The sequence below is a fragment of the Podarcis cretensis genome, assembly GCF_951804945.1.
Source record: "Podarcis cretensis genome assembly, chromosome: 2".
Lineage (NCBI taxonomy): Eukaryota > Metazoa > Chordata > Lepidosauria > Squamata > Lacertidae > Podarcis > Podarcis cretensis.
In genome coordinates, this window is record NC_137171.1 from 13,942,439 (window position 1) to 13,962,857 (window position 20,419).

The 20,419-nt window shown below is 47.7% G+C and overlaps 1 protein-coding gene across 1 annotated transcript in view; it reads right to left on the reverse strand.

Moving 5' to 3' along the window:
• Positions 1-20,419, reverse strand: part of STAT2 (signal transducer and activator of transcription 2) — a 50,423-nt gene that overhangs the window by 23,068 nt on the left and 6,936 nt on the right. Inside the window, exons 2-13 of the mRNA XM_079966349.1 lie at positions 19,036-19,214; positions 17,269-17,428; positions 15,274-15,372; positions 13,377-13,469; positions 9,309-9,387; positions 7,742-7,824; positions 6,098-6,246; positions 5,857-6,015; positions 5,666-5,758; positions 4,378-4,437; positions 4,209-4,229; positions 2,409-2,502 (exon numbers count right to left, since the gene is read on the reverse strand). Of these exons, the coding sequence (XP_079822475.1) occupies positions 2,409-2,502; positions 4,209-4,229; positions 4,378-4,437; positions 5,666-5,758; positions 5,857-6,015; positions 6,098-6,246; positions 7,742-7,824; positions 9,309-9,387; positions 13,377-13,469; positions 15,274-15,372; positions 17,269-17,428; positions 19,036-19,166 (1,221 nt within the window). The 5' untranslated portion in view covers positions 19,167-19,214. The remainder of the gene's footprint in view (positions 1-2,408; positions 2,503-4,208; positions 4,230-4,377; positions 4,438-5,665; positions 5,759-5,856; positions 6,016-6,097; positions 6,247-7,741; positions 7,825-9,308; positions 9,388-13,376; positions 13,470-15,273; positions 15,373-17,268; positions 17,429-19,035; positions 19,215-20,419) is intronic.

Below are 20,419 nucleotides of genomic sequence, written 5' to 3' on the forward strand. Positions count from 1 at the left end.
ACTAAGCCGCTTCTGGCGAACCAGAGCAGCGCATGGAAACGCCGTTTACCTTCCCGCTGGAGTGGTACCTATTTATCTACTTGCACTTTGACGTGCTTTTGAACTGCTAGGTTGGCAGGAGCAGAGACCAAGCAATGGGAGCTCACCCTGTCGTGGGGATTCAAACCGCCGACCTTCTGATCAGCAAGTCCTAGGCTCTGTGGTTTAACCCACAGTGCCACCCGCGTCGCCAGACACATTCTACTCATATAAAAATACGCTGATTCCCGGACTGTCTGCGGGCCAGATTTAGAAGGCAATTGGGCCGGATCCAGCCCCCAGGCCTTAGGTTGCCTACCCCTGCTCTAAGAAGATCCATCTTCGTGCAAACGTAGACCACAAAGGGCGTCACAAGCTCAGAGGAGGAAGAACAGAGAGTGACTCACTGAGAAATGGGAGACTGGTAATCATTATTAAAAGGGGAGAGGAGGGAAGCTTCAGCAAATGAATGTCAAGGCCCAATTGATGGTAGGGAAAAGTCCTTCCTGCCACGCATTTGATGCTTAATCATAACCTGCCTATGAATAAGGCCAGTGGGCGTCGTTGTTGGTTTTATTTTATTTTTTGGAGGGGGGGGCGTTAAAGAAATGAGGCACCAGTACTAATCTCTCCATAAAAGTGGCTGTGGGTCCTAGCACAAAATGGCTGCTATGGGGAGCAAAAATGAAGAGGCAGTGTGCTCCATACATGTACTAAAAAAATACACACCAAGGCCCATACATTATGTTCCTCCCCACTTCCTGCCCCAGAAAGACACTTCACCAGGCTAAAGTCTTCTTCATAAATATTTAGGCCTCCTAGCAGGTCCCAGATGAGGGAATACAGTGCTCTTTCTCAGGCCTCATGAGCTAGAGTAGGGAAAGTCAATTTATTTAAAAAAAATTAAATTTTTTATTAACATATAAAGCACATATATACATTTACACAATACACATACACAACACACTACCTTATTTTCATAACATAAAACATACCTACATTGCTCTATATAATATCTACCTATACTGTACATATCAACATATCTACACACCTACCCCACACGGACACCCACCAAGTGACTTGACTTCCAGCTGTTCTTGTTACGCTACTTTATTTTTCCAACTAGCTTAAATGCATTTCATTAATTCTTTAATCCCTTCTTCTATCTTGACTCTACTCTCCTTTCACTCTAATCATTTTCACTCAATATCTATCAGAAATTCTACTTTTTCCACATAAATTTTGATGTAATCCTTAAAGATAGCCCACTCCTTATTCACTTTTTGTACCATATCTCCTCTTATCCTCCCTGTTATTTCGGCAATATGGAAGTATTCCATCATTTTAGATAACCAGTCTGTTTTAGTTGGGACGCTGCTACTTTTCCAATTTTTGGCCATCAATAACCTTGTCAGGGACACGGGTGGCGCTGTGGGTAAAACCTCAGTGCCTAGGACTTGCTGATCGTAAGGTCAGCGGTTCAAATCCCCGCGGTGGGGTGAGCTCCCGTCGTTCGGTCCCAGCTCCTGCCCACCTAGCAGTTCGAAAGCACCCCTAAGTGCAAGTAGATAAATAGGTACCACTTTATAGTGGGAAGGTAAACGGCGTTTCCGTGTGCGGCGCTGGTGCTGGCTCGCCAGCTGCAGCTTCGTCACGCTGGCCACGTGACCCGGAAGTGTCTTCGGACGGCGCCGGCTCACGGCCTCTTGAGCGAGATGAGCGCGCAACCCTAGAGTCAGACATGACTGGCCCATACGGGCAGGGGTACCTTTACCTTTACCTTTAACCTTGCCGCTGTAGTTGCATACATAAATATATCTCTAACAAACTGAAAAAGATGTTTAAATTTCATTTGAAAAAAAACCCAGAATCCTTTCTCCTAGGTATCATGTCAGAGGAAATAAAAAGAACGGTCAGGGAAAGTCAATTTTATTCTTTTTCTTATTACTACTACTACTATTTATTAAATTTGTATACCACCCTATATCCGCAGGTCTCAGGGCAGTTCTCAAAATAAAATCACAATATAAAATCACAAAATAAATAATAATAATAAAAACAAGAATGGCCCAATAACCCCCCCCCTCCCTAACACATTTCTTGTTTGAGCCACATAGAATGGAGGAAGAAAGTCTCAAAAAGAGCTGGCCAAAATGTCTTCCATATTTATTTTGCTGCACGTTGTTCCGAATTGTGTGGCAACCACAGTAGCAGGAAAAAATTGGGGTAGGGGGGTGGGGTTTGAGGCACAGGGTAACAGTGAGTCATCCCAGAGCTCAAGACTTGAATTGTCAAGTCTTTCTTCCACCACAGCTGCACAAACACAAATTCCCATCCCAGAGCTGCAAACAAACAGGAGTTTTGCATCTCCCCCATCACCAGGCCCTTACAATGTACTTGAAGTCACAGATGAGCCCCTCCACCTGGGGCCGGTCCATCACCATGGTTTTGGTGGTTGACGGCAAGATGTTGAACCTCCGAAACCTACAAATGAGAGAGGGAGAGATTTTTAAAAGTGGCCGCGCATACACACACACACACACACACAATCTGTGAAAGCTTGTCATTCCCAGCTGGCCAGTAACAAGTTTATAGTCAGATTGAGCTTTATTGTTATGCTATTCTGCTCAAGAAGGGACGCGGGTGGCACTGTGGGTTAAACCACAGAGCCTAGGACTTGCCAATCAGAAGGTCAGCGGTTCGAATCCCCGCGATGGAGTGAGCTCCCGTTGCTCGGTCCCTGCTCCTGCCAACCTAGCAGTTCAAAAGCACCTCAAAGTGCAAGTAGATAAATAGGTACCGCTCTGGCGGGAAGGTAAACAGCGTTTCTGTGCACTGCTCTGGTTCGCCAGAAGCGGCTTAGTCCTGCTGGCCACATGACCCGGAAGCTGTACACTGGCTCCCTCGGCCAATAAAGCGAGATGAGCGCCGCAACCCCAGAGTCGCCACGACTGGACCTAATGGTCAGGGGTTCCTTTACCTTTATTCTGCTCAAACAGCAGAATAGGAAGCCCAGCTGCCATGTTTCCTTCTGCTCATGTGCACCAGTTCTGGAGTTCAGCTTTCATGAGCAATGACTTGGATCGAGCCTTTTCTACATCCCAGAAGACACCTCCCTGCTGCCAATTCCCCTACCATGCAAGCGAGCAAATTTCACATCACCATCTCCAAACTGGTGTGTGTGTTTTGTAGAGGTATTCTGCAACATGCAATTGGATGCAACAATAATACATTTGTGGTCAATTTGTATTGGACTGTCCAATCGCCATTCCAGTTTATTAGTTGTCTCGCGATGCCCCTCTAACCTTAATTACATTATTGCCGTTTGGAGGGGCACCTGCACTTCAGTGCAAAAAAAGAAAGATAAATAAACAACAACATGGAACATGTTTTTTTGGTACGAAGAGTTATGGGATTTCAGCAGGAAGTTACAGGAGATGCACTGATTGGAATCAAAGCAATACAGTGGATGCTCAGGTTGCGAACATGATCCATGCAGGAGGTACATCCGCAACCCGCAGCATCCGCAACCCGCAGCACAGCGTCTGCGCATGCACGGGTTGTGATTTGGCACTTCTGTGCATGCGCAAAGCATGATTTTGTGTTTCTGTGCATGCGCCGAACCCTGGAAGTAACCCATTCCGGTACTTTTGTGTTTCGGCACGTCCATAACACGAAAACGTGCAACCTGAAGCATCTTTAAGCCGAGGTATGAGTGTATGTCTACCCTGAAACTTTTAGAGGACTGAAAGCAGGGTTTGCATATGCGCATCGCAAAAACATCAAGAGCATAAATAAGAAAGATGGCAAGAGAGTTTGGATTTGATATCCCGCTTTATCACTACCCGAAGGAGTCTCAAAGCGGCTCACATTCTCCTTTCCCTTCCTCCCCCACAACAGACGCTCTGAGAGGTGAGTGGGGCTGAGAGACTTCAAAGAAGTGTGACTAGCCCAAGATCACCCAGCAGCTGCATGTGGAGGAGCGGGGACACGAACCCGGTTCACCAGATTATGAGACTACCGCTCTTAACCACTACACCACACTGGCTCAAGGGGCCAAGTTGCTGGGTAAGGAAAAGCCTGCCCCTTCCTCTGCCATGTAGGTGCCAAATCAAAGCTTGTGCCCCACCACCGCCTCCCAATGGGCAAGGCTGACTATTTTCCATTGCCTTTCCACAGCTGTTGCTTACCTTTCCAAATTAGCAGCGTTCCTGCAAGAGATGAAGAAAAAGAAAGAGTTTTTAGCGGAAGATGACCCAGCCCTACGCCCTCCCCACAAGTCGCACCGCTGCAATCTTCAGCCATGCCCTTGCGACTATAAAACAAAAACACCTTGGCACTTCACCAAGAGGAACTCACCGGTCGATCTCAATCTTCACCTCCATCGGGTGGTTTCGATCCAGGAGCTTCACAAGGAGCCTGAATTAAGTGGCAACAACAGTTTGTTATAACCCACAAGATCAAAAGTGGCAGGCCGCGGAGTTTCGCTCCGTAAGGGCAAGTGTGAGCCTGGCTCTGTTTCCTCCTTAAATCTCCATTTTTCAGCAGGACGGAGGATGGGAGCAAATGTAGAATTAGTGGGATCTGGCGCCACCTGCTGTTGGCAACCTTGCCACAACCCCACCACCAGGCCTCACTGACAGCAGGCCTCTGTCCTGGACCAAATCTTCCCTGCTCCCTCATTTTAAAATCCAGTGGCTTTTATTGCAATGTTCTGTGCTGAATATGTCTCTCGGATGCATCTAAGCAGAGGCCTCCTGATCCAATCACCTCTTCCATCAGGGATGGCGGAAACTGTGACCATCCAAGATGTTGCTGGCCTCCCAAGTCCAATTCATCCCTGCGCTGGGCAGGGGCTGGCTTTGGTCTTTCAAATTTCAGTAACGCCCTGCGCAAGGCCAAAATCTGGCGCCCCATTCCTCCCTCCCGTTCTGCTCAATTCACTAGGTCAAAGTTCTGACGTACCGCAGTGCCCCCTAAGCTCAGTGCCCAGTGGGGTGGAAATGGCTGCACTGCAATAATAATAATAATAATAATAATAATAATAATAATAATAATAATAAAAAAATTTATTTTTACCCTGTCCTTCCCGGTTCAAAAACCAGGCTCAGGGCAGCTAACAACAAATTTAAAGCACTTTAAAACACTTAATTATAAAAGCAGCATAAAATACAGTATAAAAACATGAATAACAATAAAAATCAATTAGATAATCTCCAGGGCTAGCTGGCTGAATTGGTCCTACTTGGGCCAGCAAGGAGGTCAGGAGAGAATTAGCTGTGGGGTCTCAGAGAGGGTGATCTTCATAAAAGGGGAGGGGGAGGGAAGAGAAGGGAAATAAAAGATCAGGCTGAATTCAAATTAAAGGCCAGGTGGAATAGCTCTGTCTTTCAGGCCCGACGGAAGGAGGTTAAATCCTGAAGGGCCCTAGTCTCATGGGACAGAGCATTCCACCAGGTCGGAGCCATCACTGAAAAGGCCCTGTTGGAGGATAGAACTGCCTCTGCCCTCTGGCCATGCTGGCTGGGGCCAATGGCAGCCCGACAACAACTGGAGAACCCCAAGCTGTTTGCCCAGTGGTTTTTAATTCATTCCAAAATGGCTGCCACCCGGAAGCCACTGCCAGATTAAGGACCTCTCTCCTCACCTGGCACGGACAGAGAACTTGTTGCTGGTTCTCAGCACCAGAGGCCGGCGGTTGGGCAATGGCATGGAAGGCTGAATCTCCACCACAAATGCACTGGGGAGAAAGCAGAAAGACCTTCAGCACCCACAATCTCCCCCTACTCACTCTTCCTCTCCCCTTATTCGACGGGTGCCCTCCCTTCCTCTTGGCACCTTTTCAGAAGACAGGCAATTTGCTCTTTCAGACGCTTCTCCTGCTGGGGCAACTGGACCCGCAGGGGATCTCCTTCATAGGACACCTTCTGGCGCAGCTCCTCCAGGGTGCGAAGCAGCAGCAACAAATGGAAGAGGTTCTCAGCACTCCCGGTGAACCTACGGTGAAGCGACACAGATGGTAGGAGCACAGGCTGGAGGTGCAGGCAAACTTACTGCAGACCTTCCCATTGAGACTTACCACTTCTCCAGTTCTGTCAAGCTGGTGTCACAATTGTCCCCAACACACGCCCGCCGCTGGCAATCTTGCCACACCGCTAGCTCTGCCAGCAGAAAGTCCCTCAGGGTATCGGAGCGGCCTAGCAGCTCGTTGATCCGATCCAGCAGTTCCTGGTAGAAAGACTGTGAATAAGTAAGAGTGTACCTACAAACACAGGCCTAAGTGGGGTGGCAGAGGGGGCAAGGCATCACTGGGGAGGGTCCTACAGTCCCTGGTACAGTGAAGACATTGAGAAAGATACATACCGTATTGTTCGCTCTATAAGACGCACCCGACCATAAGAGGCACCTGGTTTTTAGAGGAGGAAAACAAGAAACAAGAAAGCAACGCAAAGCCTCTTGAGCGAAGAGGGAGGAGCGCTCCCGCTGTGCTCAAGAGGCTTTGCGTGGCTATCGCTGAAGCCAGAAGAGCAAGAGGGATCGCTGCGCACCAATCCCTCTTGCTCTTCTGGCTTCAGCGATAGCTGCGCAGCCTGCATTCGCTCCATAAGATGCACACACATTTCCCCTTACTTTTTAGGAGGGAAAAAGGTGCGTCTTATAGAGCGAAAAATACGGTGCATCGCAAAGGAACAGTGGTACCTTGGTTCTCAAATTTAAACCGTCCTTGGAGTCCATTTGACTCCCCAAACTGTTAGAAGGTGGCTTCCGATCGGCCGCAGGAATTTCCTGCACTCAAGCGGAACATTTTTGGCTTCCGAAAAGCATTCGTAAACCGCAACACTTACTTCCGGGTTTGTGGTGTTTGGGAGACGATTTGTTTGACAACTAAGCCGTTCAGGAACCAAGGTACCACTGTGTTTTGGGAAATGATACATGACGAGATAAAAAAGATGTTTAAAGTGAGCACGGGGAAAAACAACCACCCTGAAGTATTTCTGTTAGGGATTTTGGAGGCAGAAATACAGTGGCACCTCGGGTTAAGTACCTAATTCATTCCGGAGGTCCATTCTTAACCTGAAACTGTTCTTAACCTGAAGCACCACTTTAGCTAATGGGGCCTCCTGCTGCCATTGCACTGCCAGAGCCCGATTTCTGTTCTCATCCTGAAGCAAAGTTCTTAACCCAAGGTACTATTTCTGGGTTAGCGGAGTCTGTAACCTGAAGCGTCTGTAACCTGAAGCGTATGTAACCCGAGGTACCACTATACCCCCCAAAATTGTTGTTTATGTATGTAACAACTGCAGCTAGGATTCTTTATGTGCAGAAATGGAAGGCAGAAGAAGTTCCCACCAAAGAAGAATGGGTAAGGAAGACGATGCAGAACGGGCAAAATTAAGAGGATCTCATGAGGAGTGTTTCATGGAATAATGGATGCCTTTCTCAGACAGTTTAAAGAAAGACTATAGTACGATGAGCTCGAGAACAGGATTTGAGCTACGAGCCACAGAAGCGATTAGATTATAATATTGTGGCTACGATTTGATAGATAGGGAGAAGCAGAAGGGGAGAAACAACAACTCCATGGAAAATGGGATGGGAAGTTAAAAAAAAATAAAAATAAGAGAAAAGACGAAATTGTGATTTTATTGCATGTGTTAAAAATGTTGAAACTTACTAAAATATCATTGTAAGAGAGAGAGAGAAAGACAGTGTTCAGACTCACTTTGCGGCAACGATTCACATTATTCACCATGTCCTGCAATGCCCGTGTTCTCTGGGCTGCAGCCTCAGGAGTGGTCGTACTTCCTGCAAGAGAAAAATTGCATTTAATACCATGGGTGAGGTCGGCGGTAGCTACTTCCAAGTCAAGAAGGACCCACCGGAAGCTGCCAACTATTGCCTCGGGGAAGTTCGGTTCCTGGCGTCTCGCCAGCCAGCAAGGGTAGGCAGGAAACACAAGGCACATTACGGATGTGCTTCCTTTGTGGGTTCTTTATAATAATAATAATTTATTATTTATACCCTGCCCATCTGGCTCAGTTTCCCCAGCCACTCTGGGCAGCTCCCAATCAAGTGTTAAAAACTACAGCATTAAATATTAAAAACTTCCCTAAACAGGGCTGCCTTCAGATGTCTTTTAAAGATAAGATAGCTGCTTATTTCCTTCACATCTGAAGGGAGGGTGTTCCACAGGGTGGGCGCCACCACCGAGAAGGCCTGGTTCCCTGCAACCTCACTTCTCGCAGTGAGGGGAACCGCCAGAAGGCCCTTGGTGCCGGATCTCAGTGAACAATAGGGGTGGAGATACTCCTTCAGGTATACAGGACTGAGGCCGTTTAGGGCTGTAAAGGTCAGCACCAACACTTTGAATTGTGCTCAGAAATGTACTGGGAGCCAATGCAGCTCTCTCAGGACCAGTGTTATGTGGTCCCAGCGGCCACTCCCAGTCACCAGTCTAGCTGCCGCATTTTGGATTAATTGCAGTTTCCGGGTCACCTTCAAAGGTAGCCCCACGTACAGTGCATTGCAGTAGTCCAAGCGGGAGATAACTAGAGCATGCACCATTCTGGCGAGACAGTCCGCAGGCAGGTAGGGTCTCAGCCTGCGTACCAGGTGGAGTTGGTAAACAGCTGCCCTGGACACAGAATTGACCTGTGCCTCAATGGGCAGCTGTGAGTCCAAAATGACTCCCAGGCTGCGCACCTGGTCCTTCAGGGGCACAGTTACCCCATTCAGTTCCAGGGAATTTTGCTTTCAGTCGCTGTTTTGGTGTGACAGTAACCCTCTTTTTCCTTGCTTTGCAAAAAGTCCCATCAATAAATAAGTCTTCAAAGTGCCTCAATTTAATTTTTTTGTTTATTTGTTGCCACAATAGATTGGCATGGCTAGCCCACTAGAGTTTGTAAAGGGGAGATGTGAAAGATGGAGGCATCTACAGAATCTAAGCTGGGAGATTAGAGACACCACAATGGTTCGGCACACAGAAACCCACATACCCACACCTGCCAACTGTTTTTAGGCATGTGGCATGGAAATCAGGAAGGCAAAGATTGTGGACTTTGCAAGAGAAATCAGGGCAAGTTGTCTGTTTTTAAAAGAGACCATCCCCAATTAAGGACAGTTGAAGAGAACAGTTCTCCTCCAATCTTAGCCATGCCTCTGAATACCAGTTGAAGGAAATCACAGGTGGATGGAGGACCGTGTATTGCTTGCAGACTCCCCAAAGGTATCTGATTGGCCACTGGGAGAACAGGATGCTGGACTAGGTGAACTCTTCTGGTATTCCTCACCCAACATCTGGTGCGTCTTGTAACGGAAGTCAAAGGCATCCTGCAGATCTTCAAGATGGCCTACAGAACATTTCAGACCCTATGGAGCAGAACCAGGTGGCAGTCTCAGTCAAAGTAAGCAACTCCAAACAGGTGGGACCAGGGGTGCCCTGCCTGCATGACAACCCACCCTGAAGAGTAAGGGCTGAACAGGAGCCCACCCACTCCCACACCGAGAGCCTGTCTGTGTTCTAAACGGCCTCGGCCCAGTATACCTGAAGGAGCATCTCCACCCCCATCGTTCAACCCGGACACTGAGGTCCAGCTCTGAGGGCCTTCTGGCAGTCCCTCACTGCGAGAAGTGAAGCTACAGGGAACCAGGCAGAGGGCCTTCTGGGTGGTGGCACCCACCCTGTGGAACACCCTCCCATCAGATGTCAAGGAAAGAAACAACTATCTGACTTTTAGAAGACATCTGAAGGCAGCCCTGTTTAGGGAAGTTTTTCATGTTTGATGCTTTATTGTGTTTTTAATATTCTGTTGGGAGCTGCCCAGAGTGGCTGTGGAAACCCACAGGGGTATAAATAATAATAATAATAATAATAATAATAATAATAATAATAATAACAACAACAACAACAACCACCAACTCTGGCCAGACTAAAGGTAAAGGTAAAGGTACCCCTGCCCGTACGGGCCAGTTTTGACAGACTCTGGGGTTGTGCGCCCATCTCACTTAAGAGGCCAGGGGCCAGCGCTGTCCGGAGACACTTCCGGGTCACGTGGCCAGCGTGACATCGCTGCTCTGACGAGCCAGAGCCGCACACGGAAACGCCGTTTACCTTCCCGCTGGTAAGCGGTCCCTATTTATCTACTTGCACCCGGAGGTGCTTTCGAACTGCTAGGTTGGCAGGCGCTGGGACCGAGCAGCGGGAGCGCACCCCGCCGCAGGGATTCGAACCGCCGACCTTTCGATCGGCAAGCCCTAGGCGCTGAGGCTTTAACCCACAGCGCCACCTGCGTCCCTACCTGGCCAGACTAGCAGCTGCCTATTCCCAAAACGGGAGTGAAGCATGCAACTACCCCCCTTTTTTAAAACAGGAGGTTGTGAGAGAAAAACTGAAGTGTGTGGGACAGGGAGCGCACTGTGATCTGTGTGGCAACAGCAAGGAGGGAGATGTTATGGCAAGACCTCTAAAAGTCCACCTTCAAATACTGCCCCAGTAAATTCCCATGATTTCTGCCGGGGCAGCATTTGAGGGCCTCACATCAGGTTGCCGCCTCCACAACCGGGTAAACTGAGGGGGGAGTCTCAGACGGCTCAGCATTCCGGAAGGCATCAACAGGCACAAACAGGGTCTGAACTTTGCACTGGACTAAGGGGCCAACGGAAACGACACGCTTTCTCTTGGGGGGAGGCTGACAATCCGTTTTTCCAAGCCTATTCCAAGTCAAGTTGTAAGGGTGGGTCCCCCATTATTTACTTTTGAGGGTCCCCCTCCCAATTTCCCTTAAGCAGGGGAATGGCCTAGACCAGGAGATATTTACCATAGGGGCCAAACTATTGCAACACTCAGCCGATTTGTATAGGGCTACAGGAAGTATTTGCTATTCAGGAAAAAAGCATTTCTCTCTGTAAGCTCCGTTCAAGCTTCACATTTACCAAACCGCACGTTGGCTCTGCCCCAAGTTGGCGAGGCTCTTTTGACATCAACAGGAAATAGAGCCTTCAGTGTCATCGGACCAGGCCTGCAGAAAGCTTTTCCAGCAGAGATTCAGCAAGCACCTTCTGTTTCAACCTCTAAACGCCTGCTGAAAACCTTTCGATTCTGGAAGGTTTACGCAGGCGATTCAGAACCCATCTTTCCATGACCGTTAGCTGATGAGCTACAGTTTTAATTTTTGCGTGTGTGCTTTTATTATATGCAGATACCGTATTTTTCACTCTATAACACGCACCTGACCATAACACGCACATCGTTTTTAGAGGAGGAAAACAAGGGAAAAAACATTCTGAATGAAACAGTGGATGTATCATTTTTGTGCTTCATGCTGTGGCCACAGACATGTGATCTGATGGTGAATTTGGGGTGACCCAATGCAAAAATCCTGAGAATCCCTGTAATCCCTGTAATCCATGCTTTGTAACCACGTTTTTGCACCATTGCAGCCCCAGGCAACAGTGGGTGCATGATTTTTGGGGGGCAGGCTGTAGCCATGGACATGCTATGTGCTCTGATGGTGAATTTGGGCTGACCCAATGCAAAGATCCTGAGGATCCATGTGGATCCATGTTTTGTAACCACGTTTTTGCACCATTGCAGCCCCAGGCAACAGTGGGTGCGTGATTTTTGGGGGGCAGGCTGTAGCCATGGACATGCTATGTGATCTGATGGTGAATTTGGGCTGACCCAATGCAAAGATCCTGAGGATCCATGTGGATCGATGCTTTTTAACCACATTTTTGCACCATTGCAGCCCCAGGCAACAGTGGGTGCGTGATTTTTGGGGGGCAGGCTGTAGCCATGGACATGCTATGTGATCTGATGGTAAATTTGGGCTGACCCAATGCAAAGATCCTGAGGATCCATGTGGATCCATGCTTTTTAACCACATTTTTGCACCATTGCAGCCCCAGGCAACAGTGGGTGCGTGATTTTTGGGGGGCAGGCTGTAGCCATGGACATGCTATGTGATCTGATGGTGAATTTGGGGTGACCCAATGCAAAGATCCTGAGGATCCATGTGGATCCATGCTTTTTAATCACATTTTAAGTGGGAAGGGAAGGAAAAACACAGAACGGACAAGGAGCACGAGAGGGGTGTGCAGAGAAGCAGCTGGCTAAGAATGCAGGAGAGGGGTATAACGGGAGGGAGGAAAGGAAGGCAAAAGTTTTCCCTCACCTACCCACCCAAGCCAGCCAGCTCTCGCTCTCTCTCTCTCTCTCTCTCTCTCTCTCTCTTTCTCTCTCTCTCTCTCTCTCTCTCCCTCCTGCATGTTTTCAGCAGCACGGAGCACAGAGACGACATTCTGCTTTCCCCTCTGCTTGCCTGGAGGGGAGGGGCTTTCCCTGCTCTTTGTTCCGTTTCAGCAAACACAGCAAGGAAACAGAGGTGGGTGGGCAGTAAGACCCTGAGGCAGAATGCAGGAAAGCAGCCGCTTCCTCTTTTCAGGTTTCCCTTCTCCGAGACGCGATTTGAATTTTGCCTGATTTTTTTTGCCTCCCCTCGCGCCATTTGGCTCCAGGGACCACACATTCGCTCAATAACACGCACAGACATTTCCCCTTCCTTTTTAGGAGAAAAAATCTGCGTGTTATAGAAGGAAAAATACGGTACTTTTGTAAACGGTTTTGATATTCTTAATGATATAGTGCGATGAAAATGATATAGTGGGATGAAGACCCCAGTCACCCCCACTTACATTTGCATCCCTCTATTTAAAAAATTACAATGTGAAATTTTATGCAAATATGTTCATGTCCTGAGAGCCATCTGAACACCCAGCAACATGCCTGGGGGGAAAGGAAGCCTAAGGTAAAGGGACCCCTGACCATTAGGTCCAGTCGTGACCGACTCTGGGGTTGCGGCGCTCATCTCGCTTTACTGGCCGAGGGAGCCGGCGTACAGCTTCCGGGTCATGTGGACAGCATGACTAAGCCGCTTCTGGCAAACCAGAGCAGCACACGTAAACGCCGTTTACCTTCCCACTGGAGTGATACCTATTTATCTACATGCACTCTGACATGCTTTCGAACTGCTAGGTTGGCAGGAGCAGGAACCGAGCAACAGAAGCTCACCCCTTTACAATAATAATAATAATAATAATAATATTAAAAACTAAATTAAACCCTGCAACAGGTCATGGGAGGGGAGGGGGTCTGTACAAATACACTGCATTTATATCAGCCATAGCTCCTGGCATCTACTGCATGAACAGGGTCAGGAAGAGGATCACAGCATATTGCACACAGAATGGGTGGCTTGCAGGATCTGGTGAATTAACACGTCCAAGAATTGGAAATCCCTGCAAAATAACACTGCAACGAAAGTGAAGCAGCCCAGCAGGTATTACACACGCACTCTCACCTGAATAGTCCTTCGCATATCCATGAGCCGGCTCTCAATGTTGTGATGTGGGTTGAGGACCACAGAGGCACTGGGGGGTGGTTCTACCCGGGCCTGCAGAGGGAGGGGAGAGGAAACAAAACAGACGGACTTGGAAACTATGCACTGGTGCTGAGGATCATCACTGCAGAAGCCACACAGAGAGAGTATGTGCCTAGGATTGCCCATCTTCTCCAGTTCCACGCACACAGAAAGCAAGCCTGTTGTAGAGCCCCAAAGGTGTCAGCCATTTTAAAGTTTCTAGCCCTCACTGTTGTGAAAATTCATTTGAAAAACAAATTCAAAAGGGACTGACCACCTGCACCTTACATGAATACTTCCCTGTTCTTCTTTCTGTCAACCACACATCACTGCTCTTATTACTCGCTTATCTGGACCATTCTTCTATTCGCTACCATAATACCAGTGTGTGAGTGAGAGAGAGAGTGAGCACAGATTTGGCAAATTTTCCAATGCCAAGCTCAGTTCTAAGATGCAAACTGAAAACAAGGATGCAAAAAAAGCAAGTAAAGGCATCTCACAATACAGTGGTACCTCAGGTTAAGTACTTAATTTGTTCCGGAGGTCTGTTCTTAACCTGAAACTGTTCTTAACCTGAAGCACCACTTTAGCTAATGGGGCCTCCTGCTGCTGCCGCGCCGCCGGAGCACAATTTCTGTTCTCATCCTGAAGCAAAGTTCTTAACCTGAGGGTACTATTTCTGGGTTAGCGGAGTCTGTAACCTGAAGCATCTGTAACCTGAAGCGTATGTAACCCGAGGTACTACTGTACGATTTAGTAACTAGTATGGCTCACTTTCAGTGAAAATCAGGGGTCGGCAATGTGTGGCCCATGGGCCAGATGAGGCCCATAAAGACCGTTTTACCAGCTCATGAGCCACCCCTGAACCGAGCCGCACCGGAAATTGCGTGTGCGCATGTCCAGACGCCAAAAATCGCTTCTGCGCATGTGTGATTTTCGGCGTCTGGGCATGTGCAGAAGCGATTTCCGGCACCGCAGACATGCGCAGATGCGATTTCCAGCATCGCACTGCGCCAGACCGGGCCACGGACAATCTATGTGGGAGTGATTCGGCCCATGGCTGGTAGACCTTGCCAACTCGTGGCATAAATACAGTAGTACTTCAGGTTACATACGCTTCAGGTTACAGACTCCGCTAACCCAGAAATAGTTCTTCAGGTTAAGAACTTTGCTTCGGGATGAGAACAGAAATTGTGCTCCGGTGGCGCAGCAGCAGCAGGAGGCCCCATTAGCTAAAGTGGTGCTTCAGGTTAAGAACAGTTTCAGGTTAAGAATGGACCTCTGGAGCGAATTAAGTACTTAAACTGAGGTACCACTGTACTGAAGAGAAGCATGTGCTGAGAGCAAATGATGGGGAGGAAATTAAGGAGGCGGAAGCTTCCAACAAACTAGGGCTGTGACCAAGAGACATTGTGCCGCTCGGAAGGAGGATGAGGAGAACTGGAGCACAAGGAGCAGATCCGGCAGCCCAGCATGAGCACCAAGCGTCTCCACCCCCATCGTTCTGCCCGGACACTGAGGTCCAGCGCCAAGGGCCTTCTGGCGATTCCCTCACTGCGAAAAGCAAAGCTACAGGGAACCAGGCAGAGGGCCTTCTCAGTAGTGGCACCCGCCCTGTGGAACGCCCTCCCACCAGATGTCAAAGAGAAAAATAACTACCAAACTTTTAGAAGACATCTGAAGGCAGCCCTGTTTAGGGAAGCTTTTAATGTTTAATAGGTTATTGTATTTTAGTGTTCTGTTGGAAGCCGCCCCGAGTGGCTGGGGAAACCCAGCCAAATGGGTGGGGTATAAATAATAAATTATTATTATTTTATTATAAGCGAGTTTCTCTTACCCGCGACCCAGCCAAGGCTTCTGCGAGGATCCCTTGCTCTTCTCTCAGCAAGCCATCGATGAAGTTGGCCAGTTGCTCTGGATGATCTTGATACTTGGCCTGGAAGGAAAGGCCACAGCAAAATGACCCAAAAGGACATGCAAGCATGCTGCAACAATCCGGTTACAGTACTGACAAGAGGAGGAGGTACTTCCCACATTCATTCAATCATTCATTCATTTAATCTCTGCTAGAGAAGAATGGGAATTAAAGTTAAGCGAATACCGTATTTTTCGCCCCATAGGATGCACCGGCCCATAGGACGCACCGAGTTTTTTGGGGGGGAAATAAAGGAAAAAAAATTTATTTCCCCCCCAGGCGCTTGTGGGGCTGGCAGCGGGGAGAAGCGCTCTTCTCCCCGCTGCCCGCCTTCAGACCAGGTCCGGGGACAGCTGTCCCCGGAGCTTGCGTTTTTTTGGGGGGGAAATGAATAAAAAAAAATTATTTCCCCCCCCCAGCCGCGGCTGCCGCCCCAAGCCTTACGCACACCTGCCCGAAGCACGGGGCACCCTCTGGAGGGCTCCCCGTGCTTCGGGCGGCAGGCTGCCGCCCCAAGCCTCGCGCGCCCGGCAGGACCTCCCGCCGGGCGCGCAAGGCTTGCGGACGCTCGCCCGAAGCACCGCGCATGGGGGGGGGAAATAATTTTTTTTCTTTATTTCCCCCCCCCACCAAAAAAAACTAGGTGCGTCCTATGGGGCGGTGCGTCCTATGGGGCGAAAAATACGGTACAGTGGTGCCTCGCAAGACGAAATTAATCCGTTCCGTGAGGCTCTTCGTATAGCGGTTTTTTCGTCTTGCGAAGCAAGCCCATTGACAGCTTAGCGGATTAGCGCTATTAGCGGTTTAGCGGCTTTTAGCGATCAGCTGTTAAGCGGCTTATCAGCGGATCAGCTGATAAGCGGCTTAGCTGCTTAGGAAAAGGGGGAAAAGGGGGGGGAAACCCGCAGGAACTCGCAAGACATTTTCGTCTTGCGAAGCAAGCCCATAGGGAAATTCGTTTTGCGAAGCGCCTCCAAAACGGAAAACCCTTTCGTCTAGCGGGTTTTCCGTCTTGCGAGGCGTTCGTCTTGCGGGGCACCACTGTATGCCGTTTTTAAACGTGGCAGTTGGACTGCACATTTTAGGCACTGCGTTTACTTCTCAAGATTTTTAGACTTCACTGATTTCTTTCAGAGCTATCTTCCCACCGAAACAAGGAATATCAGAGAGAGATTTTGTATATTTGAAAACGTGGGCAGCATTAAGATAAATTCAACAGCGTAAATAAATTTTGATGGATGTAACAATGGAATACTGAATGGTTTAGTTTTTGTAAAACATGCAGGGATTTATGTTATGCAAGATGAACCATGGAAAGACAAGAAGGGAAGTCATTTTAAGGCTGTTTAAATGAATATTCTAAAATGTAAAACAGAAAATTTAATATAAATTATAGGGGGGGCGGAGATTCTCCCTCTACAAATCCCCCCCAAAATCTACTCTCGGGATTCCATCAGTATATGGAAAACACTGGATGCCCAAGCCATTGTTTATAGCAACAGTGCTACTACAGTCGTACGTCGGAAGTTGAATGGAATCCGCAAATCCGTTCAACTTCCAAAATGTTGGGAAACCAAAGCACAGCTTCCGATTGGCTGCACGAAGCTCCTGCAGCCAATCGGAAGCCCCATCGGACATTTGGGTTCCAAAAGATCGTTCGCAAACCAGAACACTCCTTGGTTTGCGGCATTCGGGAGCCAAAACGTTCAAGTACTAAGCTGTTTGAAAACCAAGGTACGACCGTATATAGAATTTCATTTACATGGATTTTGGGGTCTTAAACTGGTTTTTATAGTTTTGTATGCCTTTGCCTTCTCCACAGCCTCTCTTCCCAGGGAAATGTTATTTCTCCTTTGGCTGTTTCCCTACGGCTCAGCCCTCCAACATGCATAAAAACTTAACAACCTGGGCCCAAACCTGTAGGTTGAGTTTGGAGCGGCGCAGGTTGTGCTTGAGGACCATGTTAGAATTGTTTTCTTCCCCCAAAACGAGACGTCCGAGTTGATCGTCGAGCAGCCCCAGCATGGTGTGGAAAAGGCTGCAAGCCTGCGAAGGGTCGGATCGTGCTGCTTCATTCCTGAAAGGCAAATAAAGGAGAAATGCCAGAGGGAGGGTGAATCCTTGGCTCAAATGCACAAAAACAAGGATATACAGTGGTACCTCGGGTTAAGTACTTAATTCGTTCCGGAGGTCCGTTCTTAACCTGAAACTGTTCTTAACCTGAAGCACCACTTTAGCTAATGGGGCCTCCCGCTGCCGCCGCACTGCTGGAGCATGATTTCTGTTCTCATCCTGAAGCAAAGTTCTTAACCCGAGGTACTATTTCTGGGTTAGCGGAGTCTGCAACCTGAAGCGTATGCAACCCGAGGTACCACTGTACTCTGAAAAATTTAGTACTCCAAAAATGAAACTTCCATCTGGTTGTAAATATTAAGATTATACCAGCAAGAATGAGTCTTTCTGTAAAAAATAATAATGACTGAAATAAAGTCTTACTGACTAGTGATTTAAATCGATTTGATTTAAATCAAATCCACCTTGGCCACAAGGGTGCTTTATTTGTCCAAACCAAGAGCAGCTGGTGAGGAGATGCAGTACTGCACACTTGGGACTCCCAGTGACAGAGTCACTGCTATTTGATGGGGAAAATGGGGTGAGGCAGCAAATAAATTCCAGGGTGTATGGGTGAGGAACAACACAACATAAAATTTTGCTTCCCTCATGAGGCTACAATTCCCAGTGTTCCCTGTGAAGAGGTATTGATTGTTAAACCACTTTGAGAATTGCAGCTCCGTAAATGGAATTGGGGCGTCTCCTAAGAATTCTTTCTTTTTTTAAAAAAATCAGTCTTTATTGGTTTATAAACTACACAGACACACAAAGAAAACAAAACAAAATAAAACACACAGCACATAACTCAATAAAACGGAACAAAACAATACAATAGGAAAACACAAAAATATTTCAGCCATCGATTTCCAACCTCCTAAAAACTCTCAGCATCCAGGACAAAGCAGACCTCTCATAATTCTTTGAGGGTTATCAAGTGGTATTTTTCTTTAAAAAAAGAGGTGCCGGAACTGACAATGAACACATCCCTTGTTCTCTTATAATGGAAATGGAGCTCACCTGAGAGGTGCCGGAACTGAGTTACGGCTGGGGGGGAAATGGCCTGGGTATATCATACAGTGGTGCCTCGCAAGACGAAATTAATCCGTTCCGTGAGGCTCTTTGTATAGCGGTTTTTTCGTCTTGCGAAGCAAGCCCATTGACAGCTTAGCGGATTAGCGCTATTAGCGGTTTAGCGGCTTTTAGCGATCAGCTGTTAAGCGGCTTATCAGCGGATCAGCTGATAAGCGGCTTAGCGGCTTAGGAAAAGGAGGGGGGAAAGGGAAAAAAACCCGCAGGAACTCGCAAGACATTTTCGTCTTGCGAAGCAAGCCCATAGGGAAATTCGTTTTGCGAAGCGCCTCCAAAACGGAAAACCCTTTCGTCTAGCGGGTTTTCCGTCTTGCAAGGCGTTCGTCTTGCGGGGCACCACTGTAGTGTGTTAAATGTATGGTGTCAACCATACACAATGGAGAAGCCAAAATGGTGGAGAACCCATAATGGTGTTGGTTGGGGGGCGAGAAATAGCCAGGAAATGGGAGTTTCCTTTCTTGACAGCGACCCAAGTGGCATTACCAGTTCTGCTCCTCAATCCAATAGGCAAGGTACTCTCGTACTTCCATGGGTAGGCAGTCTTCAGAATAAAGGTAGTGCACCTGGTCCAGGTAAGGTCCATCCAGCTTCTGGATCTGTTGCCACTGAGACATGTTTGCTGGCGGAAGGGTCAAGACTGGGCTCCTCACAGCTGACAATGCCTGAGGAAGCAAGTCAGAACATGAAAAGTTTGAAAGGAGTCCTTCATAGCAAACAGAGAAACTGCAAGTCACAGGTCCTATTTTAGAATGGACAACAGATGACGAGAAGAGATGTTTGGGCCGGAAACTTAAGAGGTTTGGACAGAAGCTTGGACGCAGCGAACTGCGCAGGTAAGAATAAAAGGGAAAACGCCTAGTAAAAGCGAACTATTGGGCTTTCATATATAGAGATGGAAAGAGAATTATTTTAGAAATGATAATTACAGCGGTGCCCCGCAAGACAAATGCCTCGCAAGACGGAAAACTCGCTAGACGAAAGTGTTTTCCGTTTTGGAGGTGCTTCGCAAAACAAATTTCCTATGGGCTTGCTTCGCAAGACGAAAATGTCATGCAAGTTCCTGCGGGTTTTTTCCCCTCCCCCCCCCTTTTTCTAAGCCGCTAAGCCGCTTATCCGCTAAAAGCCGCTAAACCGCTAATAGCGCTAATCCGCTAAGCCGTCAATGGGCTTGCTTTGCAAGACGAAAAAACCGCTAGACGAAGAGAATCGCGGAATGGATTCTTTTCGTCTTGCGAGGCACCACTGTACTGATTTAGTGTGGATTGGATCATTTGTGGAGTAACCTCACTTGTATATACAGCAGATGCTAAAATATTGCATGTGCAGGTATTGGCAAATGGATAGCTGATGGTTAAAGATACAGTGGTACCTCAGGTTACATACGCTTCAGGTTACACACACTTCAGGTTACAGACTCCGCTAACCCAGAAATAGTGCTTCAGGTTAAGAACTTTGCTTCAGGATGAGAACAGAAATCGTGCTCCAGCGGCGTGGCGGCAGCAGGAGACCCCATTAGCTAAAGTGGTGCTTCAGGTTAAGAACAATTTCAGGTTAAGAACGGACCTCCGGAACGAATTAAGTACTTAACCCGAGGTACCACTGTACATAAGTCTAAAAACAATGCAGGGTGGATAAAAATAAATGATTTTTTAAAATCAGATTTTCAAAATTTAAATCAATTTTTAAAATATAAATCAGATTTTCAAAATTTAAATTGGATTTTCAATGCTTTTGGAGGAAAAAAATATTTCTAAAGATAGTTTTCTATTTAAGTTACATTATCATCCAACGGTCATTCATCAGGAAATAAGGATTTGTTTTAAGTTTTTCATGTGTGCTGAAACTCAGTCTAAGGTGTGTGTGTGTG